The 26532-nt window shown below is 52.7% G+C and overlaps 6 protein-coding genes across 6 annotated transcripts; 3 read left to right on the plus strand and 3 right to left on the minus strand.

The window, feature by feature from the left end:
* Positions 1-6738: 6738 nt before the first annotated feature.
* On the plus strand, positions 6739-7621 carry UCRPA7_5910 (hypothetical protein; the record flags this gene model as incomplete). The annotated part of the gene is made up of 3 exons (XM_007918454.1): positions 6739-6983; positions 7045-7341; positions 7402-7621. 3 exons carry the CDS (start codon positions 6739-6741, stop codon positions 7619-7621), a joined length of 762 nt encoding a protein of 253 aa, XP_007916645.1.
* Positions 7622-8109: 488 nt separating this feature from the next.
* Positions 8110-10111, minus strand: UCRPA7_5911 (putative glycoside hydrolase family 79 protein; the record flags this gene model as incomplete). The annotated part of the gene is made up of 5 exons (XM_007918455.1): positions 8110-8712; positions 8790-8979; positions 9100-9195; positions 9254-9884; positions 9943-10111. 5 exons carry the CDS (start codon positions 10109-10111, stop codon positions 8110-8112), a joined length of 1689 nt encoding a protein of 562 aa, XP_007916646.1.
* A 1856-nt stretch (positions 10112-11967) lies between these two features.
* On the plus strand, positions 11968-13660 carry UCRPA7_5912 (putative succinate-semialdehyde dehydrogenase protein; the record flags this gene model as incomplete). The annotated part of the gene is made up of 2 exons (XM_007918456.1): positions 11968-12012; positions 12182-13660. 2 exons carry the CDS (start codon positions 11968-11970, stop codon positions 13658-13660), a joined length of 1524 nt encoding a protein of 507 aa, XP_007916647.1.
* Positions 13661-13989: 329 nt separating this feature from the next.
* UCRPA7_5913 (hypothetical protein) lies at positions 13990-15180 on the plus strand (the record flags this gene model as incomplete). The annotated part of the gene is made up of 1 exon (XM_007918457.1): positions 13990-15180. One exon carries the CDS (start codon positions 13990-13992, stop codon positions 15178-15180), a length of 1191 nt encoding a protein of 396 aa, XP_007916648.1.
* A 128-nt stretch (positions 15181-15308) lies between these two features.
* On the minus strand, positions 15309-16289 carry UCRPA7_5914 (putative ribosomal recycling factor protein; the record flags this gene model as incomplete). Its single annotated transcript, XM_007918458.1, has 2 exons — positions 15309-15997; positions 16283-16289. The coding sequence occupies 2 exons, from the start codon at positions 16287-16289 to the stop codon at positions 15309-15311; spliced, it is 696 nt and encodes a 231-aa protein (XP_007916649.1).
* An 8215-nt stretch (positions 16290-24504) lies between these two features.
* UCRPA7_5916 (putative integral membrane protein) lies at positions 24505-25551 on the minus strand (the record flags this gene model as incomplete). The annotated part of the gene is made up of 1 exon (XM_007918459.1): positions 24505-25551. The coding sequence occupies one exon, from the start codon at positions 25549-25551 to the stop codon at positions 24505-24507; it is 1047 nt and encodes a 348-aa protein (XP_007916650.1).
* Positions 25552-26532: the final 981 nt, after the last annotated feature.

Genomic DNA, 26532 nt, shown 5'->3' on the forward strand with positions numbered 1-26532 from the left:
GGTAACGCTTCCTTATCGTTAAACATGTCCAACTGACGCCGCCGTATGAGAACGAAGGCAGACAGACATCCATAGACTCATTGCCTTTGACGAAACTGAGTACCCAGGCCTTGAACCTGGAAAAATCGGGGTCCTCTGTATCAACCGACAGCAAACCATGGAATCGCTCTGATGCGCGTAATGACGCATTGCAGAACAACAAATGGAGTGGTCCGGGGTTGAAGTTGGCCGGGTTTGCCAAATCAACGATGAATGTCGGTCGCTCATCCTGTTCTATTAGTTCTACCACTCCCACCCCCTGAAGCTGTTGTAATTGTGGTGGTAATGCTCGATTATCAGGACTGCGCGAGGTCGCTGCATCGATGGAGCCCCAGCTATTCGGTGTACTTGCAGATCTCGCGGGGCTTGCAGAACTCACAGTACCCCTAGGGAGCTTGACCGTGGTCACGGCCTCCTGGTCATCGCGCATCCGGGCCAGCATGGCTGCCGCCGCCTCCGACGAGGAGAAGCTAGGTGGTCGTCCTGTCATGTGTTGATTTGAGTTGGAGAAGAATAAAGGTGAAGTAACTCCCCCGGGGACAAGGGAATGGGTGGGCTGTGAAGGCCAAGGAAGGCGTAGAGTACCTGGTGGGTTAAGGCGGGCCTTTTTAACAGGAGAGGGAGGCTTGAGATCAGCGGCAACGTCCTCGTCTGATGGTCGCTTCCCGTGAAGAGGATTTGGTCTACTCGGTGAGGCGCTTTCGGGCGAGTTGTGTTGTGGTTTGGATGGTGTTGCGAAGCGAGCAATATGACTATTCGTAAAACCAGCGATCCGGTGGTCGCGGACGGTCGTGGAGGAGGTCAGACCATAGCGACTAATCTCAGGGCTCCATTCGCCTACAAGCTGTTTGACTTGCCTGGCGGTATCGTCAGAAGAGGACGACGACGAGTGCGTGCCCTGCTGAGCAGGAGTAGGAACAGGCGGAGCAGTTGCAGACGTAGAGGCAGTCGCAGGGGGAGAGCGAGTAGGCGACGTTGCTTGCGACGTGCTGGCTGTCCGTCGTCGAGGAGCCGTCTGGCTCTGTCCCAAATCAGATTCACGGGGCTGGCGGTTACTCTCCAACGTCATGAAGAAGGGAAACGAGCCGAGGAAGCTGGACGCGAGCCTGTCTAGCCCTTCGTAGGCGGGGGAGGGACGATGTTCGGCAGGTACGACGGTGCCCACTCAGTCTCACGGCCGGGGACGGCTCAGTGTTAGTGACAGGGAGTCCCGGTGGTCAAACAACCTGGAGACAACGCAGGATATCCGGGCCATTGAAGGCCTCCTACACGGTTGCGGACGCCCCAGACAAGTGGACTGCGGCTAACCGTACTGTAGATGCTAGATAGTGTACTACGTGCGGGAGAGCGCAACGGCCAGCCTGTCGTGGTGCTAGGACGGCCCTGCCTGTGAAGAGACGATGTAGCTGCAGGAGGAGATATGGGCAAGGGGGTGGGATCTATGAACCACCTTGGCTTCCGCGACTGATTGGAGAGGTCAGGCGGAGTCAAAGAGGGCGACCTGGAGCCAGAGGTGCCAGGACGAGCACCAGGGCGTGTGGTAGGTAGATCTGGGAGGTAAGGTAGGCTCTCAAGGAAAGGGGAGGTAAAAGCTAGCTGGCTGGCTGGGTAAGGTAGGTAGGTATGTGCTGGTATGTGCTGTGCTGTTCTGGACTTGGAGCAGGCGTGTAGGTACAATTGTCGGAAAGCAATCCGGCACCAGCTGCCGATCGAATGTGGGAGCTACGGCCTAGGAGCCTGCCTTGCTACTTTACCCTCCGAAGGCTAGGACGAGGGTGAGGTACCTTAGTCTCCCGGAGGAAGTGGTGGGTTCAAGGTTGGGTTGCGACCTTAGAAAGACGACAAGGACTGTGTCGAATGGAGCTTGCTGGCCCGTCTGTCTGTGTCTTTCGTCCTTGTCGAGCTGAAGTATCTGGCACACACAAAGCTGTGTGCAGGCTACCGCAATGCAACTCGAGTGTTGATGAGGGTGGTGCTGAGGGGACTATGATGATGAAGATAACAATAATGATGACGACTACAGGTGAACAGCGGTCGTTAAACCCCCCCTCAGAGTGCTTCTCTCTCTCTCTCTTTCATGTACGTATAGGGCGAGGCACGCACAGCTACGCAGAAGAGCTACTGTGTGGGTTGAGCGGTTCAGACGGCGGCGGAGGAGGATGCAGCGAGTCGACAGGGAAAAAGGTCTGGAGCTTTCGATGAATATTGGCATGAATGCATGGGTGCAAGGGTCCTGGTCGTAATCCAATGTCTGCCCCGTGCTGCTGGCCTGTGGTGTGTGCGCGCGCAAAGTACCTCAGTTATGTGTGTATACCGGATGTACGTATAGGTCGGTGGGTGTGTGGTGTGCGTGAGAGAGAGTGAGGGTGAGGTGTGAGGTGGCCAGGCACTGCAGCCGGCTGCGCTGGATGAGGAATAGATGTGGTGGTGAAGGGTACAGGCGTTACAAGCGTGTGAGAGCTGGGCCTGCAAGTATCTCCCTCCCAACGGTGGTGTCTGAGTAGCCAGCAGAAGTGGGTGAGGGTGAGGAGAAGATGGATGAGGTACTTGACTTCAGCTGGTCAGGGTGGTGTAGATGTAGTTCAGGTGGAGATCGAATCGAGGTGCATGCTTCGTAGAGTTAGGTGGGAGCTGGCTACAGTAGGGTTGTAGATAGATACCTAGATACCTACCTAAATCCCTGGTCCCAGACACCGGAACGCTGGGGTGCGAGGGTCACCGAAGCTGTCTCAGCGCACGGATGATGGTGATGAGAGCGAGGATCCAGGATGTCGAGCTCGTCCCCGACAAGGCTCGGGTTACTTCACTTAAATTCAACAAAAGATTATTCCAATAGACTCTACGGGCGTATCAAAAGGGTGCACTCAAGCAACGCTTTCCGTCCTGCCAGAAATGTATACCTACAGTTACAAATACGCGGTAACTTGGCTCAAGATGATTACCTAACATTCACTACCTACCACGCCTACCTACCTCCCTCCTGCATCTACAGAAACTTAGTCTGCTGAACGGGAACCCTTGAAATTCCACCAAGAATTTCGCCGTGTCTCGGGCGCAGAGACGGCGTCGCCTCCCAACGCCAATCGAAGTTGACAGGCCGCGAAAAACAACGAAAAATAGGACAGCGCGCAAAACAGTACAATGTGACAGCTCGGACGATCAGCAAATTCTCCCTCCCTCTGCACTACCGCCATCTGTTAATAATGGTGGCCCACATATACGAACGCTATGGCTGATTGCTTTAGTGCACAAAAGAAACTTCGAAAGAGCTATTTATGAGCTTGGAGATGAACTAATACAGTTGGGAGATGCTAGTAGTAGATTCGACCTCCCGAGGTACGGCTTCCAAATATGATCTGACGGTCCGGCCGTTCTCGAGACGCAGGCCCGACGGGATGAAAAACTTCCCTTTGATGGATCCAGTAATGATTGGCAAGACGAAATGCAGTAATGGGCTGTTTTCAACTCTCCTCAGCCAGCTCAGCAGCCAACAAGTTGAGGCCATAAGCATAGATCGACGTTATTCTTCTCCGGTAGGCAACAGTTGCAATATGACAACCGAACGGTGGTCGGCTTCAGCATTCGTCATCAGCTCTCCTAGTGTCTGAAAAGGACACCCGAAATGAGAGCGACAGAGGCTGAAGGGAGCCTTGTTGGTCGCCAACGTCTAGCTAATAATCTGACTGTCTGACCCCTACCTCAGCTTCATCGACCCTCGCCGGCTACCGTTCCCGCGGAGGGTAAACCCATCACGCAGGATCACCGTCTGCCGGCTTCCGTGATGTAATATCGCAGATGTGCATGGTCAAATACATCATCGAGTCGGGGCATTTTGGCCATGTGTTCTGCGCGTGCGTATCTTTCTTCTGGGTCTGCTATATCGACCTGTTCGATAGGGTACTTGCAGGCCAAAACTTGGTGATCTTCGACGTCGCGACAGGGAAGCTGGCGGGACGTTAAAATTGATGGGCCGTGCCGATCAAAGAGTCCAGACCGATCTATTTCCACAATTTGGTAAGCGCAGAGATTGCGAGGCTTTTGGCGTTTGGGGGGGCCACTAAGGACCCTGGGGGCGTACCCTGTGGATGCTGTGCATCGAGGGTCGAGGCCAATCAGAGACCCTGGCAGTGTCGAGCATCGACGAACAGGGATTGGGCCGTGACGGGCTCCAGGAGAGAATGGGCTGATGGGGGCAAGGGAAAAAGCTTGGCACTGGCAATCCTCGAGGCTGTTTTCGGGGCGATCGACAACAGCTGTAAAGCATGCCAATCCCCCATCCTAACCCTCACGAGCATCACAAAAGTCGATCTGTCGAACACCACTACCTTGAGCCCAAACCACCTGGCAACCCGCAGCCAAGGACTGACTGGGATCTTCACTGCCCTAGGGATGGGAAAATATGCAAGTCAGTTACGCTGTGACTTCATAACGGGTCGTCCTTTTCATCATCGTGTAAGCCCCGGGAGCCTAGGGGCACACCAACACGGGACTTGCGCAGGGACGATCGTGGTCGGTGGATGTTCTCGAAGTCGCTGGTCGTGAACGGTAGGCTCGGCGAACCCATCCAGATTCAGGCATCGAGTCCTAGTCAAGCAGCTTCATCACACACGTGCGAGACGCGGAGCCTCCTGCTGCTCCGTGTATCTATAGCCAGTCCGCTCCAAAACAACTTGCGTGCTTGCCTCTTCGACCTGAGAGATCGCATCGACCATGTCGGTCATGTTCCCTTTCGAGGAATTTGCCCTATCGCAGTGATTAAATATGCCTCGGTTTCAAATGGAAAAGATAACGATAAATCCCACCTTACATATCTGACATTTTGCTCCATGCCTACCGAATCATGACCACAGCATCTGGGTGTGTCAGAGTGCTGGTGCTGGTGCTCAAGCCAGAGGTAGGTTGGCTAGACCTACTTCGTAAACGGCTTTGGCTTGATCGTACCTTCCTCCTCGGTCATCAAGGCAAGCAGGTTTGATCGATGATGGCATCGCTCTTTCCCGATCTGCTACTTTTATCCCGCGTATATCTTTGGAGGATCCAAGACTTGCATTCGAGTTATCGTTATTAATAGTTGCCGCTCATTGTGATCTGGGTGCACTATCAACTTCCTGGCCACTTGCTTGCATCTTTGGACTACGTGATGCTCTTTGGGCATCGTAAAGTAGGAGGCATAGTAGTCCTACCGACTAAAATCCGCCGGCAGCTTCCAAGGTTCTTCAGAAGGAATTTCAGGGCATGGGAATCAGCGTTGCCCACGTGGATGACCTTCTAACCGAGGACCTACGATGAAGACCTGGCAAGATTGGGCCAGCATCTATATCGGTTATCGCCTCCTGCATGTGCTATGTCACCAGAAGGAATCGTCGGCTTACTATGGGCAGTACTGCAGGCTAAGTTTAGACCCCAAACTGTTGCGCTACAACCCTCTTGGGACATGGTCTCAATCTCTCCAGTGCAGTAAGGAACCTGGAACAATCAAATCCATGACAATTCATGAGCTCTGGAGAAAGAACCGTCTTTCCATGAGGTTTCACGTGCGATCGACCCGTTGCCCAACGTGAATGGGATCTTTGTAGTATTCGCAATCATTTCACCCTGGATCCACACACGTTCGGCTTGCGCAAGCAACCTAGAAGAGACGTTTGGCAAACGGCTGAACAATGACTCCTGAAGCCATCTCGATTCTTCAGTCCCATAATCATTCGGCCGAAACAAAGTCTCGTCCGCGAAACGGTCTGAGTGAACCCGGGGTTCCTAGTTAAACCAGGCCAGCTTTTGGGACTGCTGCCAAGCCAGGTGGCCGCTTAGTGTCTTGCAAGCTTCCCACCAAGTCAAAAGGCGCGCACTCCTTTTCTCAAGCTGCTCTTTCCAGTATAACAAAGAGGGCACTTTTACCATGTGCGTCTCTGTTAGAGCGCAGATGTCCCGCTTCTTCAATCCTGAGGCATTGTGAAGAGGCCTGCATTCTCCCGTTGCGCTCAGAAGCACAAGCCGACCGGGCCCAAGTGGGCGTGTGGCAGGCGGTCTGCTCTCAATGGATCGCTTTTGGACCCCATTTTAGATGCCATCGCGTATCGCCCTCCGGATTGGCTGGCAGAATCTCACGAACCCCTGGCACTGGCCAATGACTTGAGCCCCCCGGCAGTCCTTCAGCGCTTACGCTGTGATGCCCGTCCCTCCCATTGGGCTTTCTCTGCTGGCCCGCCCTGTGATAGAGCTGATTGACCTGCATCTCACAGGTCGGCATCGCTCGTGCTGACGCTCTCCTTCCCGGACACAGCGGTTGGCGCTGACCTTTAAGCATGGCTGGCTGCACGAGTGCCTCCTCCCGTTCCGCCCCCTCTCTTTGTCTTGGTTTTTCTTCTGAGCCTCGAGATCCATTTTTCAACAATCGACAGACTGACTCCTCGACAACCGGACTGTGTCCCAGTTGTGCGAGCTGCTGCCGACATCAAGAAGTGCGGAGCAACGATTTCCGATGTGAAAGAGTGTCCCCGGACTGCTGCCAGCCAGCGACCGATAAGCCCACGATAAGGTAACGAAACGGCGATAGTGAAGAGGCGGGGAAGCGTCTTACAGAGAACAGCAACAAAGAGAAGCCAACTGAACAAGCTTTGTTCATCTCGAGTATTCATAAAACACCGTAACGTTGGGTTAAACGATTTCGGTCCTGAGCGTTTTTGAAAACTACCCGCAAAAATGGCCTACAGATTCTTCTTTCGAGAATGGCGGTTGAAGAAGATCATGTGGTGGATTATGATCGCAGAACTCGCAGGCATCGTATCGGCACTCGTCATGTTTGGCATTGCACAGCCTGATGCGTATCGCACGACAATGTGGAAAGTCGGCTTTCTCAACCATTTCAACTCGAACCCCAACATGATCCTCTACGCTTATGCCAACCATCGGCCGCTTCCCAAGATTCCGTTCGTATGGTCGCAAACGTAAGCATCACTTACAAGCTCCAAATGGAGACAGTCAAAAGCTGACCGCATATACGTTCAGATTGACAAACTTTAATGTTGCCATTTCCGTTCTGTCTCTCTTCGTCCTTCTAGCGAAGCTCATCTCTTTCATTATGAAAGTATATTACCCAGTCATCGGTGTCTTCGCCAGCTTCGCCATGACCGCACTGTATGCCACAAGTGTCTATGGACAAGCTGGCCCGGACTACGCGGACTCGCGCTATCCCAGCCCGGTAGCATGGTACATCCGCAAAAGCTGTGATCCAGCGCGGCCGTGGAACGCGTATAAGAGTTGCCAGTTGGCAAAGGGCAGTTTTGCCGTCACGGTCTACTTACTGTACGTGCCCCCATATTTACTCGTGAACTTGTAGAGAATATTATACTAACGACTTAAAAGCTTCATCTACGTGGTCATGCTTGGCCTGGCGATCAACTCCATGATTCCACGCAAAGATGACAAGATGTTGGACGAGGAGGAGGACGATAGCCCGAAGACGGACAAGCACTACGAGATGATGCCCGCTAATCCGCGCCAGCCTATGCCATTTACTCCCAGGACGCAGGCATTCCACACCCTGGACAGGAAACTTCCATTCCGGCAGCAACAGTATACTTAGATAGCTAGCCAAGCTACCGCACAATAGGCGATGATCTGGGATGGGCGAATATCTGCTCCATCTGGCGCTCAGGACCTATGATGACACATATAACGACCATTTCTAACCCTGCCAACGACGTGGTCGGACTTCTTGATGTTGGACGCCGTTTCTGAGAAATGAGTGTGATAAGATGCATCTTACAGAGAAGAACAATATTGGCATTAATTTCCTTGGTTGGATACCGAGTGCTTCATATACAATGGGATGGGCGAACATAGCAACACTCCGCTGGTGAGCTGCTGCTTCGCCCTGGGAGTTAAGGCAAGATGGATCACCGATTGTGGATTTGTATGTATATTAGACGACGTGGGAGGTTCCGAACGCTGTGCTCGCCATCAATAGGCCTCTGAGAGCTTCTCTCGGTATATAGGCTTGTCCAACACACCCGTACATTAGGATTACAAATGTGTCTCCATGAGGTGATTTAAATGCTGACATCTAGGCAATTACACCCACCAGCCCAGGATACTGTGTCTCCTCCGCGCACCGCTCGTCCCATTCCCCGGCACCACCGCCGGCGTCCTAAAGTCCAGCACGACCGCGCTCGAGTCCGGCACGTTGACGCTCACCAGCCCGCCCGAGCCGACCGTGGAGAACTCCCCGACGGTGACGTTGCCCAGCCGCACCGGGCGCCCGTGGTCCAGCTCGTAGTTGTAGCTCCACCCGTCCCACGCAATGCCCGTGATCGCGTCGCTGCCGTTGGCATACAGCCGGCGCACAGCGACCCTCGTGCCCGCGGGCGCCGCGCCGTCCACGCCGAACGTGTACGTCCGCGTGATGCGGGCGGGCGGGTCCGGCGCGAGGCCCAGCCCCGTGCCGTTGACGGTCGTGTTGAAGCCGTTCATGTTGAGGATCATGACGCGCGCGAGCTGGCCACCCACGTACGCTGCGTAGGCGGCCTCCCAGGTCTGCGCGAGGGGCACGTGTGCGACGGACACGGGCTCCTTGGTCGTATCCCCGAGGAAGGCGGCCACAGCGATGTTGCCGTAGTAGGGAGGCTTGGTGCCGATAGTCGTATTCTTGGTCTGGATGGGCTGCCAGCTCGCGTACTAAGGGGTTGCGTGTTAGTGGTGCAGTGTTAGAATAGGGGGCAAGGTCACGATGAGCGTCTTTGGTACAGGCTTACTCGGTAGTCTGTGCCCATGTGCATGTGGACGCGCTTGATGCCAACGGAGGCACAGTATAGGTTGAAATCTATGCCCCAGAGAGCGGCGCCGAAAGAGTTCGATAAGCCGGGCTTTCCTTCGTTGTAGAGCGAGTTCGTCTCACCCATGATGAAAGGAACACCACTGCCGTTGGGAAAGATCTTGTTATATCTAAATGCACATCGTTAGCTTGCCAATACGGCATGGAGCAGCTAAAGTGGCTGATCAAGAAGGCGCAGTGCGAGAAGGGCCAGGTTACTCGAAGGGCATTCATCAATTTCCGGTACTTACTCTGTGACATGCTTGTCGACTGAGACCGTTGTGCTCGTGTGGTTCAGGAGAGTCCCTTGCAGTGTGACCCCAGGGGAAGAAGCTCCGCTGATATAGCTTGAGAATACATTAGCTGATAATATTCTTGCCTAAGTGATGATTATCGAGCCAGTACTTGTGTGTAGAGAACAGCTTGACATCTCCGTTATCATTCAGGCCTGCCGCCCATGCCGCAGGCGCCTTGAGATGGTTGCTTGTTCCAGCAAATGATGGCGCAAAGTATCCGTATGATCCATTTGATAAGTGCTCTGGGCAGTTTTCCTGGAGCAACGCCTTGATATGATCGGTTCCGTTGAACCACTGGCTCACGTAAGTGGTCTCGTTCCAACTGGCAGGCCTGACTGGGCCTTGGGAAGAGGTCGAGAAGAGGTCAGGTTCGTTTCCGTACTCCCAGTAGTTCAGACTCTCCGGAGAGATGGCTTTGCAGGCAAGAGGAACGGTTTCCAGCAGTGTCTGCCACCCAGCAGAGTTGTTTCCGCCCAGACCCAGGTTGAAGCCATGGGTGAATTTGACTTTGGGCCAGGTACTATATGACTCGAAGTACGAGGGGCCAATGTAGATAGTTGTGGGATAATCGTAGGACCTGTTGAAATTGAATGTCCCGTTAAGTGCATATGGCAAGGATGCGTTGTAGAGCGCGTAGTCTTGAGTATTTCCTCCTACTCTGATATATGGCTTGGTGCCAATTATGTTGCCAATATTGGTGAGGAGGTTGTCTGAAAAGACATTTGGCGCCGATTTGTTTCCTAGTTACCTTGTGTCACTTCACTTGTCTAGACAAAACAAACCCAGGAGATGTCTTACCAGCGAAGTCAGGGAACGAAGCGAACTCGATGGAGTAGCTCACAAAAGCTTCTGTGAACGGGGAGTTCGCATTGATGCTCTCCGTGCCAATGCCATTGAGTGTGAAGTTTACAGCCTCTACCACACTTGCCACTGTCAGAAAAGAAACAGCAATCGTCGCGAGGACCATTGTGGGAGCATTAGTTAGTTTCTCATGTCACTGCTACAAACTTTGAATCTCCTCAAAAGGATTGCGACTCAACCAAAATCATCCAAGATGATGACATTTACGATGGTGGCGGCTATATATGCCCTGGGCTTTAAGCAGAAGCTCACATGGTTCTATCGACGTAATGCAACCGAGAACACGCCCGGGCTGGGAGGCAGCGAGCTGGGAAACAACCATTCCGGCAATCAGAGGGCCTCATAGCTTCATATTACCGGGAACCTGCCTTAATGGGCAGCGGGCGAGCCAGTGAAAAGAGAGTTCCTTGAGGGGGACGTTAAGCTTGAAACAAGGAAGATCAACACTTTAACTGTGACCTGCGTGCTTCCCCGCGCCGATGCCCCTGGCGACAGTAAGTTCCCGCATGCATTGCATTCGTGCAGAGAGTTCAGACAGCGCTGTAGCTTGCGGGAAAGGCGTCAGCTGGCCAGCTTGCCCGCAGTCGACCAGGACAGGGCTGCGGAGGTCCGTCATACGTTTTACGAGGAGTCTCTCTCCTTGTTGTCATTGGGCCTTCTGGGGGCTTGACCATGCTCTAGAACCATGTGAAGAGTCTTGATTCCAAACCAAGGAGTTGGAACTGGACTAGAGCAACGTTGCTGCAAGACACCAGTCTCCTCGAGTCTTCCCCTCCCCCAAGTTTCCCCGCATGAATGAAGGGACTTCTTTGACAGTGCCGAGTGCAGGTACTCAAGCTACGAATTCACTACCCCCTCATACAGATCCAGCCGTAGAGCGTCGGCTTTCGGCTTGGCTGGCGATCGGCAGCGTAGCGAAGCCGAGAGAGTCTGTTGTCTTTGTCTAGAGAAGGATCCTAACTCCCCGACTTTTCACGAAGCGCGCCAGTTCAACAGTCCAGCAGACTAAGATTGATTTTCTATGTCAACGACGACCGCCTGAGTCCCACAGTCTTACTGGCCGTAACCGCCGAGTCGAGTGTTCTCGTCTAGCCCTTTATGGCTCAACTAGCTCCTAGTTGGGCAAGTCCAAGCGGCCGACATCAAGGTGCCGTGAATAGGCGGCTCCAGTTCCAAAATGCAGAGGTCGACCGACTGGGAAATAATTTTACTGCATTGAGAGAAGATGCAAGTTTGGCTGCAAAGAATACTGTCGGAAGGTAGTGATGGTCAGTAATCAATCAATTACCTACTGTAGGTAGGTGGCGCCGTAGGTTTCCGGTACTGCAGCGATCAGACAGGCGCCGGCAATGCCCCTCTCTCTCTCGGAGCTCTTCCCCACATTCATAGTCCCAGGAGGTTGCTCTGGGAGCTTGGGCGATTGGAGGGGTTCCCAGAGGGCAAAGAGCGCCTGATATCATTCAATGGCGTGAATGGATAGGTCCTCCAGCCCGGGAGACAGGAGACAGGAGACGTCATTGTGACCGCGTCAAATTGTTGTTCCACCACCTCCATCCCTATCCCTACGCAGGTATACCTCGATACACCTACAAATCTCTCTCCGGAGCGTCTCCGTAAATGCTCATCAAGAGACTCAATTGAATCCTCTCTTGCCCTCAGAGTCCGGACTCTCCAATTACGTCCATTTGCGCAGGATAGCTCCACATTGACCGGCGCCCATCATTTGCCTATCCCTATCGGGCGGCGGCCAAGTCCTCCATCTCCTCCTAGTATACCTCCCTAATCTTTGGAGCTATCTTCCCCCTCCTACCGAAGCTACCTATTCTTTGAGTTGCCCGTAACGCCGCCTCGACTCCGCACCCCCGTTCCCGGCATCGGCTTACTTTGCGCTCGCTGGCTGGCTGGCTGGCTGGCTATGAAAACATCGTCAGCCCTGCCGACAAGTCCCGTAGTCCTGCAACCATGACTTCTGTCCTACAAAAGACTGTGACTTCCGCCTCCCGTCTCGTGAGTCGAAGCAGCTCGCCCTTTCAGAGAAAAGCTGTCCCTGTCCTGTCTGTCGCATTCTACCGACTTGCCTCCAATATGGTTCCCAAGGTTGGTGACGTGACATCTATCCCCCCTGCGCGCGGCGCAAACAAGGACATGCCATGCTAAGCTCTGTGTTCCATTTCAGCTCAAGGACCAGTCTCTCCTGAAGACTGATGTGTGCTACGTGAATGGTGAATGGGTCAAGGCCGCCTCCGGCAAGACCTTCGAGGTCCACGACCCGGCGACCGGCGAGCTGATCGGCACATGCCCCGAGTTCGACGCCAAGGATACCGCAAAGGCCGTCAGTGTCGCCGAGGCCGCCTTTGAGTCGTTCCGGCATCAGACCGGACGACAGCGTTCGAAGCTGCTTCGAAAATGGTATGATTTGATGATGGAGAACGCCGAGGATCTGACCACCCTCATCACCTGGGAGAACGGCAAGCCTGTTGCGGACGCCAAAGGCGAGGTTACCTACGCCGCCAACTTCCTGGAGTGGTTCAGTGAGGAGGCACCGCGCATCTACGGTGACACAATCCCCTCATCTGTGCCTACCAACCGTGTCTGGACGACCAAGGAGCCGATTGGTGTTTGCGGACTCATCACCCCTTGGAACTTCCCTGCCGCCATGATCACGCGCAAGATCGGACCCGCCGTCGCTGCTGGCTGTACCACTGTTTGCAAGGCTCCTGGTGAGACACCATTCACGGCCCTTGCTCTTGCCGAGCTTGCAGACCGTGCTGGTATTCCCAAGGGCGTTGTTAACGTTATCACTGCTTTGAAGACAACAGTTCAGGTCGGCGAGGAGCTTACTACGAACCCTGTTGTTCGCAAAATCTCATTCACTGGCTCTACTGGTGTAGGAAAGCTCCTCATGAAGCAGTGCTCTGGAACGCTGAAGAAGCTGTCTCTCGAGCTTGGTGGAAACGCTCCATTCATTGTCTTCGACGATGCTGATATTGACGCCGCTGTTATTGGTGCCATCAACTCCAAATTCAGGTCATCCGGCCAGACTTGTGTTTGCGCGAACAGGATATTCGTTCAGAAGGGTGTCTACGACGAGTTCTCCCAGAAGTTTGCGGCGAAGGTTGAGGAGTTCAAGGTCGGAAACGGCTTCAAGCAGGGAATCACACACGGCCCCTTGATCCACGACAGAGCTGTCGACAAGGTCGAGCAACACGTTCGGGATGCTGAGAAGAAGGGTGCCAAGATTATCCTCGGTGGCCACAAGCTGCCCGACGAGGGTGCGAACTTCTACCAGCCAACCGTTATCACCGGCATGACCGCCAACATGGCGATGGCAACTGAGGAGACATTCGGCCCTGTCGCCGGATTGTTCCCCTTCGAGACTGAAGAGGAGGTGGTCAAGATTGCCAACTCTACACCTGTCGGTCTCGCAGGCTACTTCTACTCTCGCGACCTTGCGAGGGTATACAGAGTAGCGGAGCACTTGGAGGTCGGTATGGTGGGTGTCAACGTTGGTATCATCTCAGATCCTGCTGCGCCGTTTGGTGGTGTGAAGGAGTCTGGATTTGGAAGGGAAGGCTCACATCACGGAATCGGAGAGTACCAGATTACGAAGATGGTCACATACGGTGGTGTTAGCCAGGGGCTGCAGACCAAATAGTGGATCTCTCAGAACGAGGGTTGGAAAAGGAGTATATGTGATTGAGCTCGGCCACAGACAGAAGGATCCTGACCTGTCTAATATCTGAATAAAATGTTTTAGTAGTTGCTAAAAAGTTTGGATTGAATATGTTGTCGTGATATTACTCAAGTTGAATCGTTTTCAATCACCACACTTAACCCTAACCCTGTGCCATACCTGGGTCTCAATCTGGCAGCCAATCAGCTCTTCCTACCTCGACCCTGATTTTCCTGCACGTAAAGCTTCACTTCCGGATGGTCTGAGAACTTTCACCACAAGCGCTTTCCAGCATCGCCAATTGAAGCGCCATGCACCCCAATGCGCCCGCCATTCGCTCCGTCCTCGGGCGGAGCGTGGCAGAGGTCAATCGCTCCAGGCAGAGCTTACGACTCTGCCACCGGACATTCTCAACGACACACATCCGACCAGCTGAAGAGCAGCCCAAGGACGAGCAGCAAAAATCACAAGAGTCCGGCAAACCCAGACCCAAGTCCAAGGGACCACCCTCCACGAGACATCAACGATCCGCCGCCGCGGCCTCTGAGCTTGGCGCCCTGAGCAAGTCCTCACCGGCGTCGCAAGGGTCTTCCGGAGCCCCGTCCTTCAAAAAGTCGGGCTTTGACAGCAGCAATAACAAGATCATCAGCTTCCGCAGCCTCCCGCGAAAGCCTGAGGATGGCAATAACGGCCCGAGATTCCTCGCCAGGCGAGCCCCGACAGGAGATGGAGGCGAGAACAAAGCTGGCGATGGGGGACAAAAGTTCACGCCGCGCACGTACTTCGGAAATGCTGGTACAGGCAACGGTCCCCGGGGACGACCTGGCGCCCGGCCTCGACTGCCAGGCCGCGCTGGGGCAGGACGGCCGGGAGGGAAGGGGAAAGCGAAGCGTGCCGGCTTCAAGAAGAAGAAGAAGGACGGCAATGAAGACGGCGAAGGCGACGAATACATCTACAGCATTGAGGAGAAGCTGTGGCTCGAGGCCCATGAACAAGGTGTCCAGACGACCTACAAGCCGTCGCTGACGAAGGAGTCGCTCCTCGGATACGGCCCGGCTGTGGTGAGCACAACGCCAGTGAGCAAGGTTGAGACAGCTCTGCGGAACATGCGAATCCTGTCTGGCGGTGCGCCATTCAACGCCAGCGCTAACTATACGCATCCGGAAGACGTCAGTCAGCAGGTTCGACGAAACAAGCCGGTATTCTTCTCGGATGTCAAGGAGCGCGAGTGGCAGCTGCAGAGCAATGACGGACCTGAGGAGTTCACGCCGGTACATGACGAGACGAAGAAGGCCATTATACAGGCGGCTATTCAAGGGAAGCATGTGGCGCCCACCTTCGCTACAGCCAAGGATATCTACGGCACATTGGCGATGTACCACAATCGCGATTCGACATACCAGGCTGAAGATGGGAAGAAGCTCGATGCAAAGGTTCGGTCACTGCTGCCGCTGGCCAAGGATGCAAAGGCTCCTCAGAAAGCCGCAAAGGCAAAGGCATAGAACGAATGTGTATCAATGACCACTGTACAGGACACTTCGGTGTCATTCCTATGTAACAATACATGATATATCTTGCAAAAGTATGGCCCAATACCATAGACCGTATCAATGCTTTTTGTGGACTCCATCTAAAGACGATTTTGTTTCGACGTGACCTCCTGGAGAGCCTTCTTCTCCTTTGTATCTATCGCCGCCATCTGCTGATCCTGCAGCTTCTTGACCTCCTTGTCCAGCCGTCGCACATCGTCCGCCGTGACGAGCTTCGCGGCACTCCACTTGGCATGGTCCTTGGACCGCCGGCGCAGCTGGTCGCGGATCTGCTCTCGCCAGGTGTGGCACACCTCCTTGACGCGCTTGGCCTGCTCGTCCGGGTTCTCGGGGACGATCTTGATGAGCAGCTCGAGCTCGTTGTCCGGGTTGTGCTGCGGCTGCTGGTTGAAGTCCGGACTCGCCTGCACCGCGCTCATGATCGGCTTGATGTACTCGGCCTCGTTGACCAGGATGCTGACGTTGCGCCCGCCCTTGTGCGCCACCTGGGCCAGCTCCCGCAGCGGGTATGTGTCGCTCGCGTGCTTGTCTGGCCGTACGCGCAGCGCGCCCACCACGTCGGGGTTGAAGCGCCCGCCGATCCGCAGCTTCTTCAGCTTGTCCTCGTGGTGCTCGTCGATGCGCTTGTAGGCGAGCTCGACGTCGGCGAAGTTGAAGGCGTCTTCGGGGTTGGGCTTGGGGCTTTTGGAGTCGACGGCTTTCGTCTCGTGGGCTGGCTCCTCGTGCTCGCCCTTATGCGCCTTGCCCTTCTTCTTGGAGAGCGCAGGAGCTGTTTGAGAGAAGCATCGTCGGCAGATATGGGCATGCGCATGCTGTTGTAAGAAGCCCCAAGCTCGAGGGGCATTGCCTCTGCTCAGATTGCTAGGTAAAGCAGGTCGAGCTGTCGAAGCTGCTGCTCTGTTGAAAAGTTAGCTCATATTTACCAATTGGTTCCGAAACAGTGCCTGACCTGACGAATATGTTATTGATAGCATTGTTAACGCCTAGTAAAGCGACCTGAGTACGCCTCGAGCTTGCCATGACTACGCTGATTGTATCTAGGAAGACAAGAAACTTTGCATCAAATGGCAATGCAGGTGGTTGTCTGATTCGCCAAGAGTTGTATACTACTGTACCTACCTAGGTAGCCCTACGGCCCCTAAGTCAGTAAGTATTTTAGGTGCTCATGTACCTAAGGTACCAGTGGTAGTCACCTCAGAACATTATTGAGAAATTCAGTTACCCTAAGTTTTTCTCTTCAACCTGCAACAAAATAATAATCCTCATTAATAGTCATACTGAATTTTTTATTTTCTTTAGAAGCCTTTTCCATGACTTGATTCTCTTTTTGGCGATCCATAACGCCGCGGCGTAAGTTTTGCAACAAAAATCCAAACTCAGGCGATTTCCAAGTCCGTCAGCCCAAATATTGCCAAATAACGGCCAGATACAAAAAAGTGCCGAATCCGGCTTGTAATTTCTACGAAATTTACTCTGGTCTGGTGGCCTAGCGGTTATGGCATCTGCTTTACACGCAGAGGGTCGTGGGTTCAATCCCCACCCGGATCAACTCCTTTTTACCAATCTATGACTCTTAGTGTCTCTTTTTGGATAATTAAAGCGACTCCTGTCTTGAGATAACTCCTAATATCACTTACATGAACTCTTTTTTATTGAGTTGTGATAGTGAACTTATTTGGCAAAGTCGGAGATTAGAACTCATTGAGCCGCCTTCTGAGTTGCAAGTTTTGTATAAATCATTTTTCTTGTCTCATATTTCGTTGTCATGCAGCGACATATAAATATAGCCTTGAAATGACAATACAGGTATTTCTAGACTTCCAGCGCTGTTATGCCTCTATTTTCCAGAACTCCATGCCGACCCCAACGATGACCAGACGCCCATCGGGCATCAAATCTAGATCTCCTGTATCAGCTACACAGCTATATCTATTCTCAAGAAGGGCAACGGCCTTGTTCCCTCTCTCGAGCTGAACCTCCCAAGACTTAACCCTCTGGTCATTGCTATTTGTAACGACGAAAGCCGTAGTGTCTGATAATGCAGCAATGCTTGTTCCAGTGACCGCAGCTGCATGGACACTGTTGACAATTGACCTTTTAGAGATGGCAAAGGATTCTTTCGCGCTATCCCAAGAGATATGGGAAACGCCCATGGCATTGTCGTCTCCTCCAGTGACGACGAACCATGATAATGACGCCGATGGTATACGGCGAAGATCGAGAGCTTTTATTGTGCTCTGGTGGATGCGGGCTGTTGCCACCAACGCAAAATCCTCTAGGGTCTGGCTCTCTGTGTTAGATGGCTTAGCCGTCTTCCAAATAGCAACATGGCCATCTGTAGATGCTGTCAAGACGTGTAGCTCATCTTTTTGCATTCGTAAATGCCGAACCTGCGTTATGCAGGCACCGGTGTATGTCCCTCTTGACAACAGCTTGAAGCCATCGTCCTTGGAATACTCGTATGTCCTGATAGTGGAATTCGACAGCGCAAGCGTGATGTACATGCGTTTTGTGTTTGGATTGGTGGCCTCTTCTACTACACCATCCACGTCAAAGTTCATAACTCTGAGATCTCCATCAGGGGTCTGATTGGGGCATGTAGCTTCACACACTACTGCCAGTCCGTCATATGTCGATTGTAATGTGGTGACCTTCCATATGAACAGCTCCTCATTGCCAGCACTGCTCAGGAGGTAGTCATTGCCAAACCATTTCAGACTCTGTATGCCTGCGTCATGTTTCTCGAGGACGGCTAGACAACGAAGGCCCTTACCCCCTTTTCTGCCGTCATCTTCATACTTCCAGATCCGCAATGTAGTGTCTTCAGCCCCCGTAGCCAGATAATCCGAACAACTGCTTACGGGCCGTATCTCACGACCGTGGCCGCCGGCCTTTATGGGTCTATGTGGCATCCGCTGTTGCCTATATATGTACGTTTGAGAGGCCTTCGTCCAGACGAAGCAGAGCCGCTCAGGTTGCTGTGGATCAATGCGGTAAGTGAAGGCTCTGTGAGCACCACCGCACTCGACCGAGGCAATCTCCTGACATCTCGTTTCGTTCCAGACGACGAAGTTCTTGCTGTGGAAGCCGCAGAGGATCAACTCTTGCTTGCCGCTCGGTCCCTGGACGAAGAAAGAGCCTTCTATCATCGGACCAAGAGGAGGAGACGCTTCGTGTCGAAAGACTATCTCAACATTATCGGATAAGTCAGATACCTCGTATATGCGATATTTGCCATCTCGGCAGGCTGTGAGGAAATAAGGAGGCGCGCCATCCGCACCCTGTGGAAGTGCTATTATCGATGCGACGGCATCCTCAGATTGGCCTTCTATTCTTGCAACACGTTCAAAGTCCGCTCCTGATCGTGTTGCGTATATGGTAATGGCGCCGTATCGAGAGCCTACCACGAGATAACTCCTGCAGAAGGCTGCTGCTGTGACAATGAACCCTTGGTCGAGCACTATAGATGCCTCCGTTAAAGTACTGTCTTCCTCTGAAGGCTTGATATTGAGCAGAATAGCCGTCGGCTGTCTTAGAACTGTGATAAAAATGTCGAGGTCTTTGCCTCTACTCCTCGCCGAATCTGTAAGGCAGAAGATGTCTGCGACTTTGCCGCCAACCTGCGCTACCTTTTTTAACCTTTTTGTGTCATACATGTAGACACTCCCGCTGCTGGAGCCCAGCAATGCTTTCCCAGAACCGATGCTTCGAACAAGTTGGTATGAGGCCAAGTCTTGACGTATAGCATCGTCGACTTCGACTACTGACCACTGTAAAGTGTTCTCCTGCAGAAGGCAGACTACTATCTTTCCGGATAACGTTGTCGTCAAAATCTGGTTCTCGGAGAGGAAGGTGTATTGATTAAAGGCATCAACTAAAGCTTTGCGACGCTTCGGTCTTTTAGCCTTAGTCAACGTTGCCGGAGCAGCAGATGTGTCGGCAGTGCCATTGGGGGTAGGATAAGTGTCGTGATCTGTCATTCCAAGGCCTTTCAAGACCTCGGAGGCAGAAAAGGATATCATAGGTGCTGGCTTTGTATCTTCGGACTTGACAGCCACGTCGTCTAGATTCCCAATGATGTTAATCATCCCATCAGCTCCACCGCTCGCGACAAGAGGAGGACCCTCCGTCCAAATCGCAGTAGACCATATATGCTTGCCGCTGTGGCTATCATAAGAAGCAAGTTGGGTAAGAGAAGCCAAGGACTCTGCCTCTGTAGAAACGCTCCCATGCAGCAGCTTCTGCTCAAGAAAATTCCGGTACTCAGGATCCTTCAGGTCGAGCTGCCACTGCTGTGTCGTGGCATCTTCTCCGAAGGAGTATAGTATGAATCCCCCACCCTTGGGTAATTCAGGGGTATCAATCGCGAACCTGACATGCCAAATCCTTGAAACGTGACTCATCACGACAGCCACCGGCTTCGATCGATGCTGCGGCCTATCAACAGCCTCATAGCCACTACCAAACCCAGTCTCTCGCGCTTCGCTGAACGTCCTTGCGACTGCATCGCCGCCTTTTTCGCCTTTTCGCAGTTCCGTGATGTCCCAAACACGATTGGTCCTATCATCACTGCAGCTAGCCAACAGCCGAGTTTTGACGCCAGAAGGGAGTGTGAGCTCAGGGGTGATGTCCACGCCGAAGATGGACCCCTCGTGGCCGGAGAAGACGTAGATGATCTCGCAATCCTCCTCCTCCTTGTCGTTCTCAAGATCACACTTCCAGACGACAATTTCACCAAATGCTGTCCCCGCGCCCACGATGAGACGGCGATCGGTGTCCCAAGCTAGTTTGGCCGAGTACAGAATCGGCCGAGATGGAGACCTCAGCAGCCCAAGCTTGATAGCTCTACCATCCGCACTGAAGAGGAGAGGAATGACCTCATTATGTGCCGTGATGATAGCGCCTAGGTCCCTCTCGGTAGGCGACAAAACGCCGTCGTATATCCAGTCCGGAGCCAGAACCTCACCCGGCGGCTGCACTCCCCTCCCAGCCAAGAGGCTCTCAATGTCTTCGTGGGACAGCGCCGTCACCGAGGAGCCGCCCCAGATGAGGACCGTTGCGCCGCCGCTCTGCAACGCGCCCTCGCTCCTGACCAGGATGCCGTGGATGTACTGGGCCGTGAACACCTGCAGGGCAGCGCACAGTGCTGATGACGCCACATCGTAGACTGTGAGCCGGGAGTCCTCGCCTGCTAGGATGAAAAGACGGCCGTTCCTGGCCTTGTAGAAGCAGAGGGCAGTAATCGGGCAGAGGACATGCTCTCGCCGCAAGGCGCCGTGGCGCTTCACCTTGTACATAGTTAGAAAAGTGCACCTGGAAGTAGATTTTTTTTTCTCACTCACGGTTTGAGACATATGGGATGTTTTGGTTTGGAAGGGCTATAGCCCGTTCCTTTATAATCAATTCATGAGATGGAGTATTTCAAGCCGCTTGTTCTTGACCATGTCTCTGCTTCTACTCAGGGTGCCTGGTGCGTAAAAGTGGTGAATTTTCAGTGTAGTTGAAGCTATTTTCTTAGCACGTAATGGCTGCTTTTAGGCCAGTAGGTGTGAACCCCCTGAATCTGAAGTATCATTTTCAGTCACAGTAGAAAAGGTGTACACTAGTATCCAGGTTCAGCGTCCAAGCTTCAATTACTAAAATTGTTTAGAGCGATGCCGCTTTTGGCTGTGGACACGGCTGATCCGACCATCCACGGGTACAGTACTCCTCAGGTACTCCGTACTGGAAAATTACCAGCAAATCTGGAGCTAAACAGATGCTAGGCTTCAGCCACCTTCTAAACTGAGCCTCCAGATTTGACCACTGGTCAAGCGACCAGAACTGGGGCTTGGGCTCATGCATGTCCGTACGCGGACTGAATGAGGCACTCTTTGCTATTTTTCTCCGGTAAGGATGCGAGATGGCGAAGCAGAACACGACTGCATGATTGGACGACAAGTCAGCCCCTGTCGCTGCCTGATTTAGGACGAGATGTGCACTTTAAGGTTGGGGGTTCCAAGAACCCCGCTCTTCGATATTCAACAGATGGCGCGCTCCTTCAGCAACGACTGCGCACTCCTTTCGAAATACTTCTCGATATGGACGGGATATCCTTGGCCGCAAGCATAGCCGGCATTACTTCGCTCGGCATCCAAGTCACAAAATCCCTCGTCGACTTCTATTCGGCATGGAAATCCCAGTATGCCAGCGTTGCCTCCACCATAAAGAGGTTAGAATCTCTTCTTAGCATGCTTGCGATTCTCCGTAACCTATCGATAAATCGCGATGATGAGCAAAAAACACCCGACTGCATCATTGATTGTATCCAAGGCTGTGAGGAGTGTGTCTCCGAGTTACGAGTCGAGTGCGACAAGTTCAGCGACTTCTCCATCAACGGCCTCCGAGCCTTTGCTCGTAGTTCCGCACGCCGAATAGCCTACCCTTTTCGGCAGAGCACGCTGCAGAAGCTTGACGAGGAAATCGAGCAGTTTCTTTCACAACTGTCACTGGCGCTACAAATTTTAGAGCAGAGAGATATCAACACAGTTCATAGAGATATTGAAGATACTAAATTATTGCTCGATCTTGTGAGAGCCAACCAGTTTTCGTCGAATATACGCGATTGGTTGAGAGCTCCTGATGCCAGCATCAACTACAATGATGCTTGCAAGAAGAGGCATAATGGCACCGGGCTCTGGCTCGTCAAGGGCCGCTCCTACTGTTCTTGGCTTGTGCATTCTAACTCTTTCCTGTGGCTCTATGGCTTTGCGGGGTGCGGCAAATCGGTTTTGTGTTCTACAGCCATACAGCATGTCTTTCGACATCGGAGATCAAATCCTCACGTTGGTATTGCATTCTTCTTCTTCACTTTCAGTGACGATGCTAAACAAGATACCTCCGCTATGCTCCGCGCACTAGTTTTACAGCTATCAGGTCAACTTGATAGCAATAACCGAAATCTCTCGCAATTATATGACAGTTATCGCAATACAACCCCACCAGATCAAGCTCTTATGAACTGTCTACACCAACTTATACGGTCGTTTGATAATACATATATCATCCTAGATGCACTTGACGAGTGCCCACGACACCAGCAACGCGGAGATGTGATGCAAGCGCTGGTTGAGCTGCGGGCATGGTCGGAACCTGGCCTACATCTCCTGGTCACGAGTCGTGATGAAGTCGATATCCGGGACGTCCTCAACAATGAGACTAGGGCCTCCGGAGATGAGAAAATTTTGCTAAAGAATGATTCCGTTAATCGTGATATTGCGTCATTTATATCTGGCTCACTGAAGAATGACCGCCGACTTCGAAAGTGGGAGAAATATCACGACCAGATTGAGAACGCGCTGACTGAGCGAGCCTACGGCGTGTGCGTTTTGTGAACCCTAATATAAACTCGCTGCTGACTTACTTAGGTTTCGTTGGGTTGAATGTCAGCTTACAGCGTTAGTCTCTTGTCCCAGGAGCAAACGTCAACTCGATATGCTACTCGTGTCTTTACCTCGTTCTCTGGATAAGACATATGAACAGATGTTATTACGCATCAGCAAGGAGTCTGAAGGAGACGCTAAGCGACTCCTGACCTTACTCTGCTGTGCTAAGAGACCATTGACAGTGTCAGAAGTCATCGAAGGCATCGCAGTAGAACTCGAAGATGATCCATGGTTCAACATTGATGGCCGACTAAATGATGAGGAGGATCTCCATCAAATATGCCCTGGTCTTATCGAGATCGACCCTAATATTGATGACTGTCAGTCGACAGTGCGCATTGCGCATTTCTCAGTACAGGAATATCTGGAATCCGAGCGGATACGCCAGCATAGAGTAGCGGCCTTTGGTGTGAAGAGACCTGAGGCACATGCTGCTGTGGCTTGCATTTGTCTGACATATTTGCTCGAGCCTAAGTCGACGTTGCATGATCCTGAGTACCCGCTTTCGTTATACGCCGCAAAAAGCTGGTTCGAGCACTATCGTGAGGGAGATGAGAAGTTATACCACGTTCATGATCAAGCCATTCGGCTATTCCGAAGTTCTAAGAAATTTGAGCAGTGGGTGCGAACCTGGAATCTTGATGAGTACAGAGGCAAGGAACCTCATGGCAAGGCTGCATCACCAGTGTACTACGCTTCATTACTTGGATTTGATTCGATCGTCTCTGAATTATTGTGTGAAACTTCTGATGTCAATACACAACAAGGTGGAATATGGGGGACCGCTCTACAGGCAGCATCAGCTACAGGCCACGAGAAGATAGTACAGCTTCTGATCGAGAAAGGTGCTGATATGAATATACAGACTCGACTCAATGGGACCGCTCTACAGACAGCATCACGAAGTGGCCGTGAGAAGATAGTACGGCTTTTGATCAATAAAGGTGCTGAAATCAATAGACAGAGTCGAAGATATGGGACAGCTCTACAGATAGCCTCATTTATGGGCCACGAGAAGATAGTACAGCTTCTGATTGAGAAAGGTGCTGATATCAATATACAGGACAGAAGACGTGGGACCGCTTTGCAGATAGCATCAGATAGAGGCCATGAGAAGATAGCACAGCTTCTGATCAATAAAGGTGCTGTAGCTCTTGTGTAGGAATAATAAAGCAGATTCGAATTCTAGTCAGCACTTGTGGTCGAATGATGATTCATTCACTAGGCTGAATCGTTACAACAATATCTACTGCTATGCGTGGTCCTATTAAATCTCTAATTAATTAGTGTGCCTTCTGATGCACCTCTAGGATATATCAGCTCATGGTTTCAACGGCGTTGCTGATAAGTCGCATTGTGAAGCCATATATTGCCGGTCGAGTGATGATCCGCCAAGTCTGAAGACAGCTTGACCCCATTGATGACTTTGGCCATACTGTACCTGAAAGAGTAGGTACCCAGAGAATGGTGGAGTCACCATCATGTCACTAGAAAGTTGCCCCGCTCCAAATGATTTTAGTGACTGAAGCACGGACACTGAACCTGGACAATACTGTGTAATGGTTCACATCACCACAAGCATGTCAAAGGACAAATTTTGTCATTCTCAAGTGTTGTGTCAATTGATCCTTTTGAGGGGTATCATTTCATCTATCCACTAATCTGTGCAGTTCTTGCCTCATTAGCAACGACTATTGTCATTGCAATCATGCTTTGATCTAACAAAATCCCCCCAACGCCAGTTTGATGCAATGTCATCCAGAGTGAGAGAAAAAAAAATTAACGTGCAAAATTCAATGGGACACTTTCACGTGTTCCCGTCATAAACATGCTCTTCATACACAGCTCCCCTTTAAGCCCGATGCGAGTACGGCTCGTACGCCAGATCGGAGCGCCCCGCGCCGCTGGGGTAGCGAGGCGCGCCGTACTGGTGGTTGCCGTGCTGCTGGCCGTAGTAGCCAGTGTTCTCGGGCTCGTGCAGGGGCTGGTAGGCGCCGATGGGCATGAGCTTCTCGCCGGCCTCGTTGTCGAGGTGGCGCTTGGAGCCGAGGCCGCGGCTCTTGCGGCTGCTGTGGTCGGGCGCGCAGCAGCAGATGGTGAACATCCAGAAGAAGCCGGCGGCGATGGCGAAGGCGGCGCCGATCCACACGGCCGCGAGGAACTTTGTGTTGAAGTCGGCCTTGACGCCGTACCACTTGGCGGTGCTCTCGACGGTGCCGACCACCACGACGGACATGGCGGTGGCCATGGAGGCGGCGGCGCAGACGGCCACGGTGGCTACGCCGGCGATGATGAAGGTGACGCACGAGATGGCGCGGCTGCAGTTGGCAAAGATGCCGAAGAGGATCTCGACGGCGAGGGCGATGTAGGCAATGATGAAAACGACCTCGGTCCACTTCGTGACGGTGGCAAACGTGTCCATCGCCTTGGTCACCTCATCGGGGAGGGTGACGTTCTGGCCGGAGGCGGTAGCGAGAGTCTGGAGGGTGCTGGTGGATGTGTTCAGAGCGTTGGCGGCCCAGTTGAACTTGGCCTTTGTGCACGATCGATTGCCGGTGGTAGTAGTATAGCAGTAACCCCAGAGACCAACATCGTAGAGGTTGTAGAGACCCAGGTCGGCGGCGGTAATGTTCGATGTCTTTGAGCCATCATCTGCCGTCTCAGCCCCGGTGAGACCATCGGTCAGCTGGCTTGCATCGTGGAAGTCGCCAGTCACACTCCTTGTGTTGATGAGGCTGGAAATCGAGGTGGCACTGATGGAGAGGTCGGTGAGGTTGGCGCGGAACATGTACAGGCTCTTGTCGGCGACACCTGCTAGACCGGCGACGAGCATGGCAATCAAGCTGCCGATGGCGAGAGCGAATGGCAGAGCCACGCAGATGAATCGTCCGAAACCCATCTTTTTATGGTTTCTTCGCTGTCGAGGCTGTTTGTGTGTATTGTATTTTATGTGTATAATCAGGAATTCTTCAAAAGTATGCGGGTGTGACGTCGATGGTCGGGATAGCTGAAACGAGGGTAGGACTGCGGGGTGCAGATGCAGATACCTAGTCTAGAGTCAACGAGCGGATATCGAGACCTTTCTGGTGAGTCGGGGAAAGGTCGACGTCGCGGGTGGTGAAGATTGTGATGATGATGATTGACGGATATGAGATGGTAGGATGAAGAAGATAGACAAGGGAAAATAAACAGTCAGCTTGGGGAGGAGGAGTGAGATCAATAAGTATGCATGCACTTTTTCTTGTAGATCAAATCAAAGCAAAGCAGGCTTGCAGCTGTGTGGCGGCGCAGTGATGCTCTCAGCTGGCTGGGCTGGGCTGGGCTGGAGGTGGAGAGGTAGGTACCTAATTGCGTGTGTTTGCGTGTACTATGCAGTAATGTTTGCTGCGGGCAGACGGCAGACCACATAATAGCAGGTGGCGCAGCTGAAGAGACAAGCGGCCGTTGCTCTAGCGTTGCTCCGCCCCGCCCCGGGGGACTCGTCCAGGGTGTCTCAAGGCAGGATTTTCCAGGGTCCTCCTCCGCCCAGGGGCTTCACTCTCTTTCTACTGAGCCTACCAACTGTATGTAGGAGTGAAGGTCTTCATTTTGTTAAAGGCATGATAGGCGATCATCCCCGCAATAAAACATCAGTGAGGGAGTCACTTGGTTGGCTTTCGTCAGACGGTTGCATCCATCGTGCTCTACAGTACAGTTCACACCAGATCTGACTTCACAATAGTGACCTTGTTACTTGAGATATCTTACTAACCGTCTGTTCGACCCCAACGGCACAGCACGTGGAAATGAGCTGCGTAGAGGCTATGGGATCCATGTCATGGCTTGTTTTAGAGATTCTAGTGAGCCCAGGGGCTGGATCCCAATGGCAATCAGCCTCATG

The sequence above is a fragment of the Phaeoacremonium minimum genome (assembly GCF_000392275.1).
Source record: "Phaeoacremonium minimum UCRPA7 unplaced genomic scaffold PA7_03_scaffold_442, whole genome shotgun sequence".
NCBI classification, from domain to species: Eukaryota; Fungi; Ascomycota; class Sordariomycetes; order Togniniales; family Togniniaceae; genus Phaeoacremonium; species Phaeoacremonium minimum.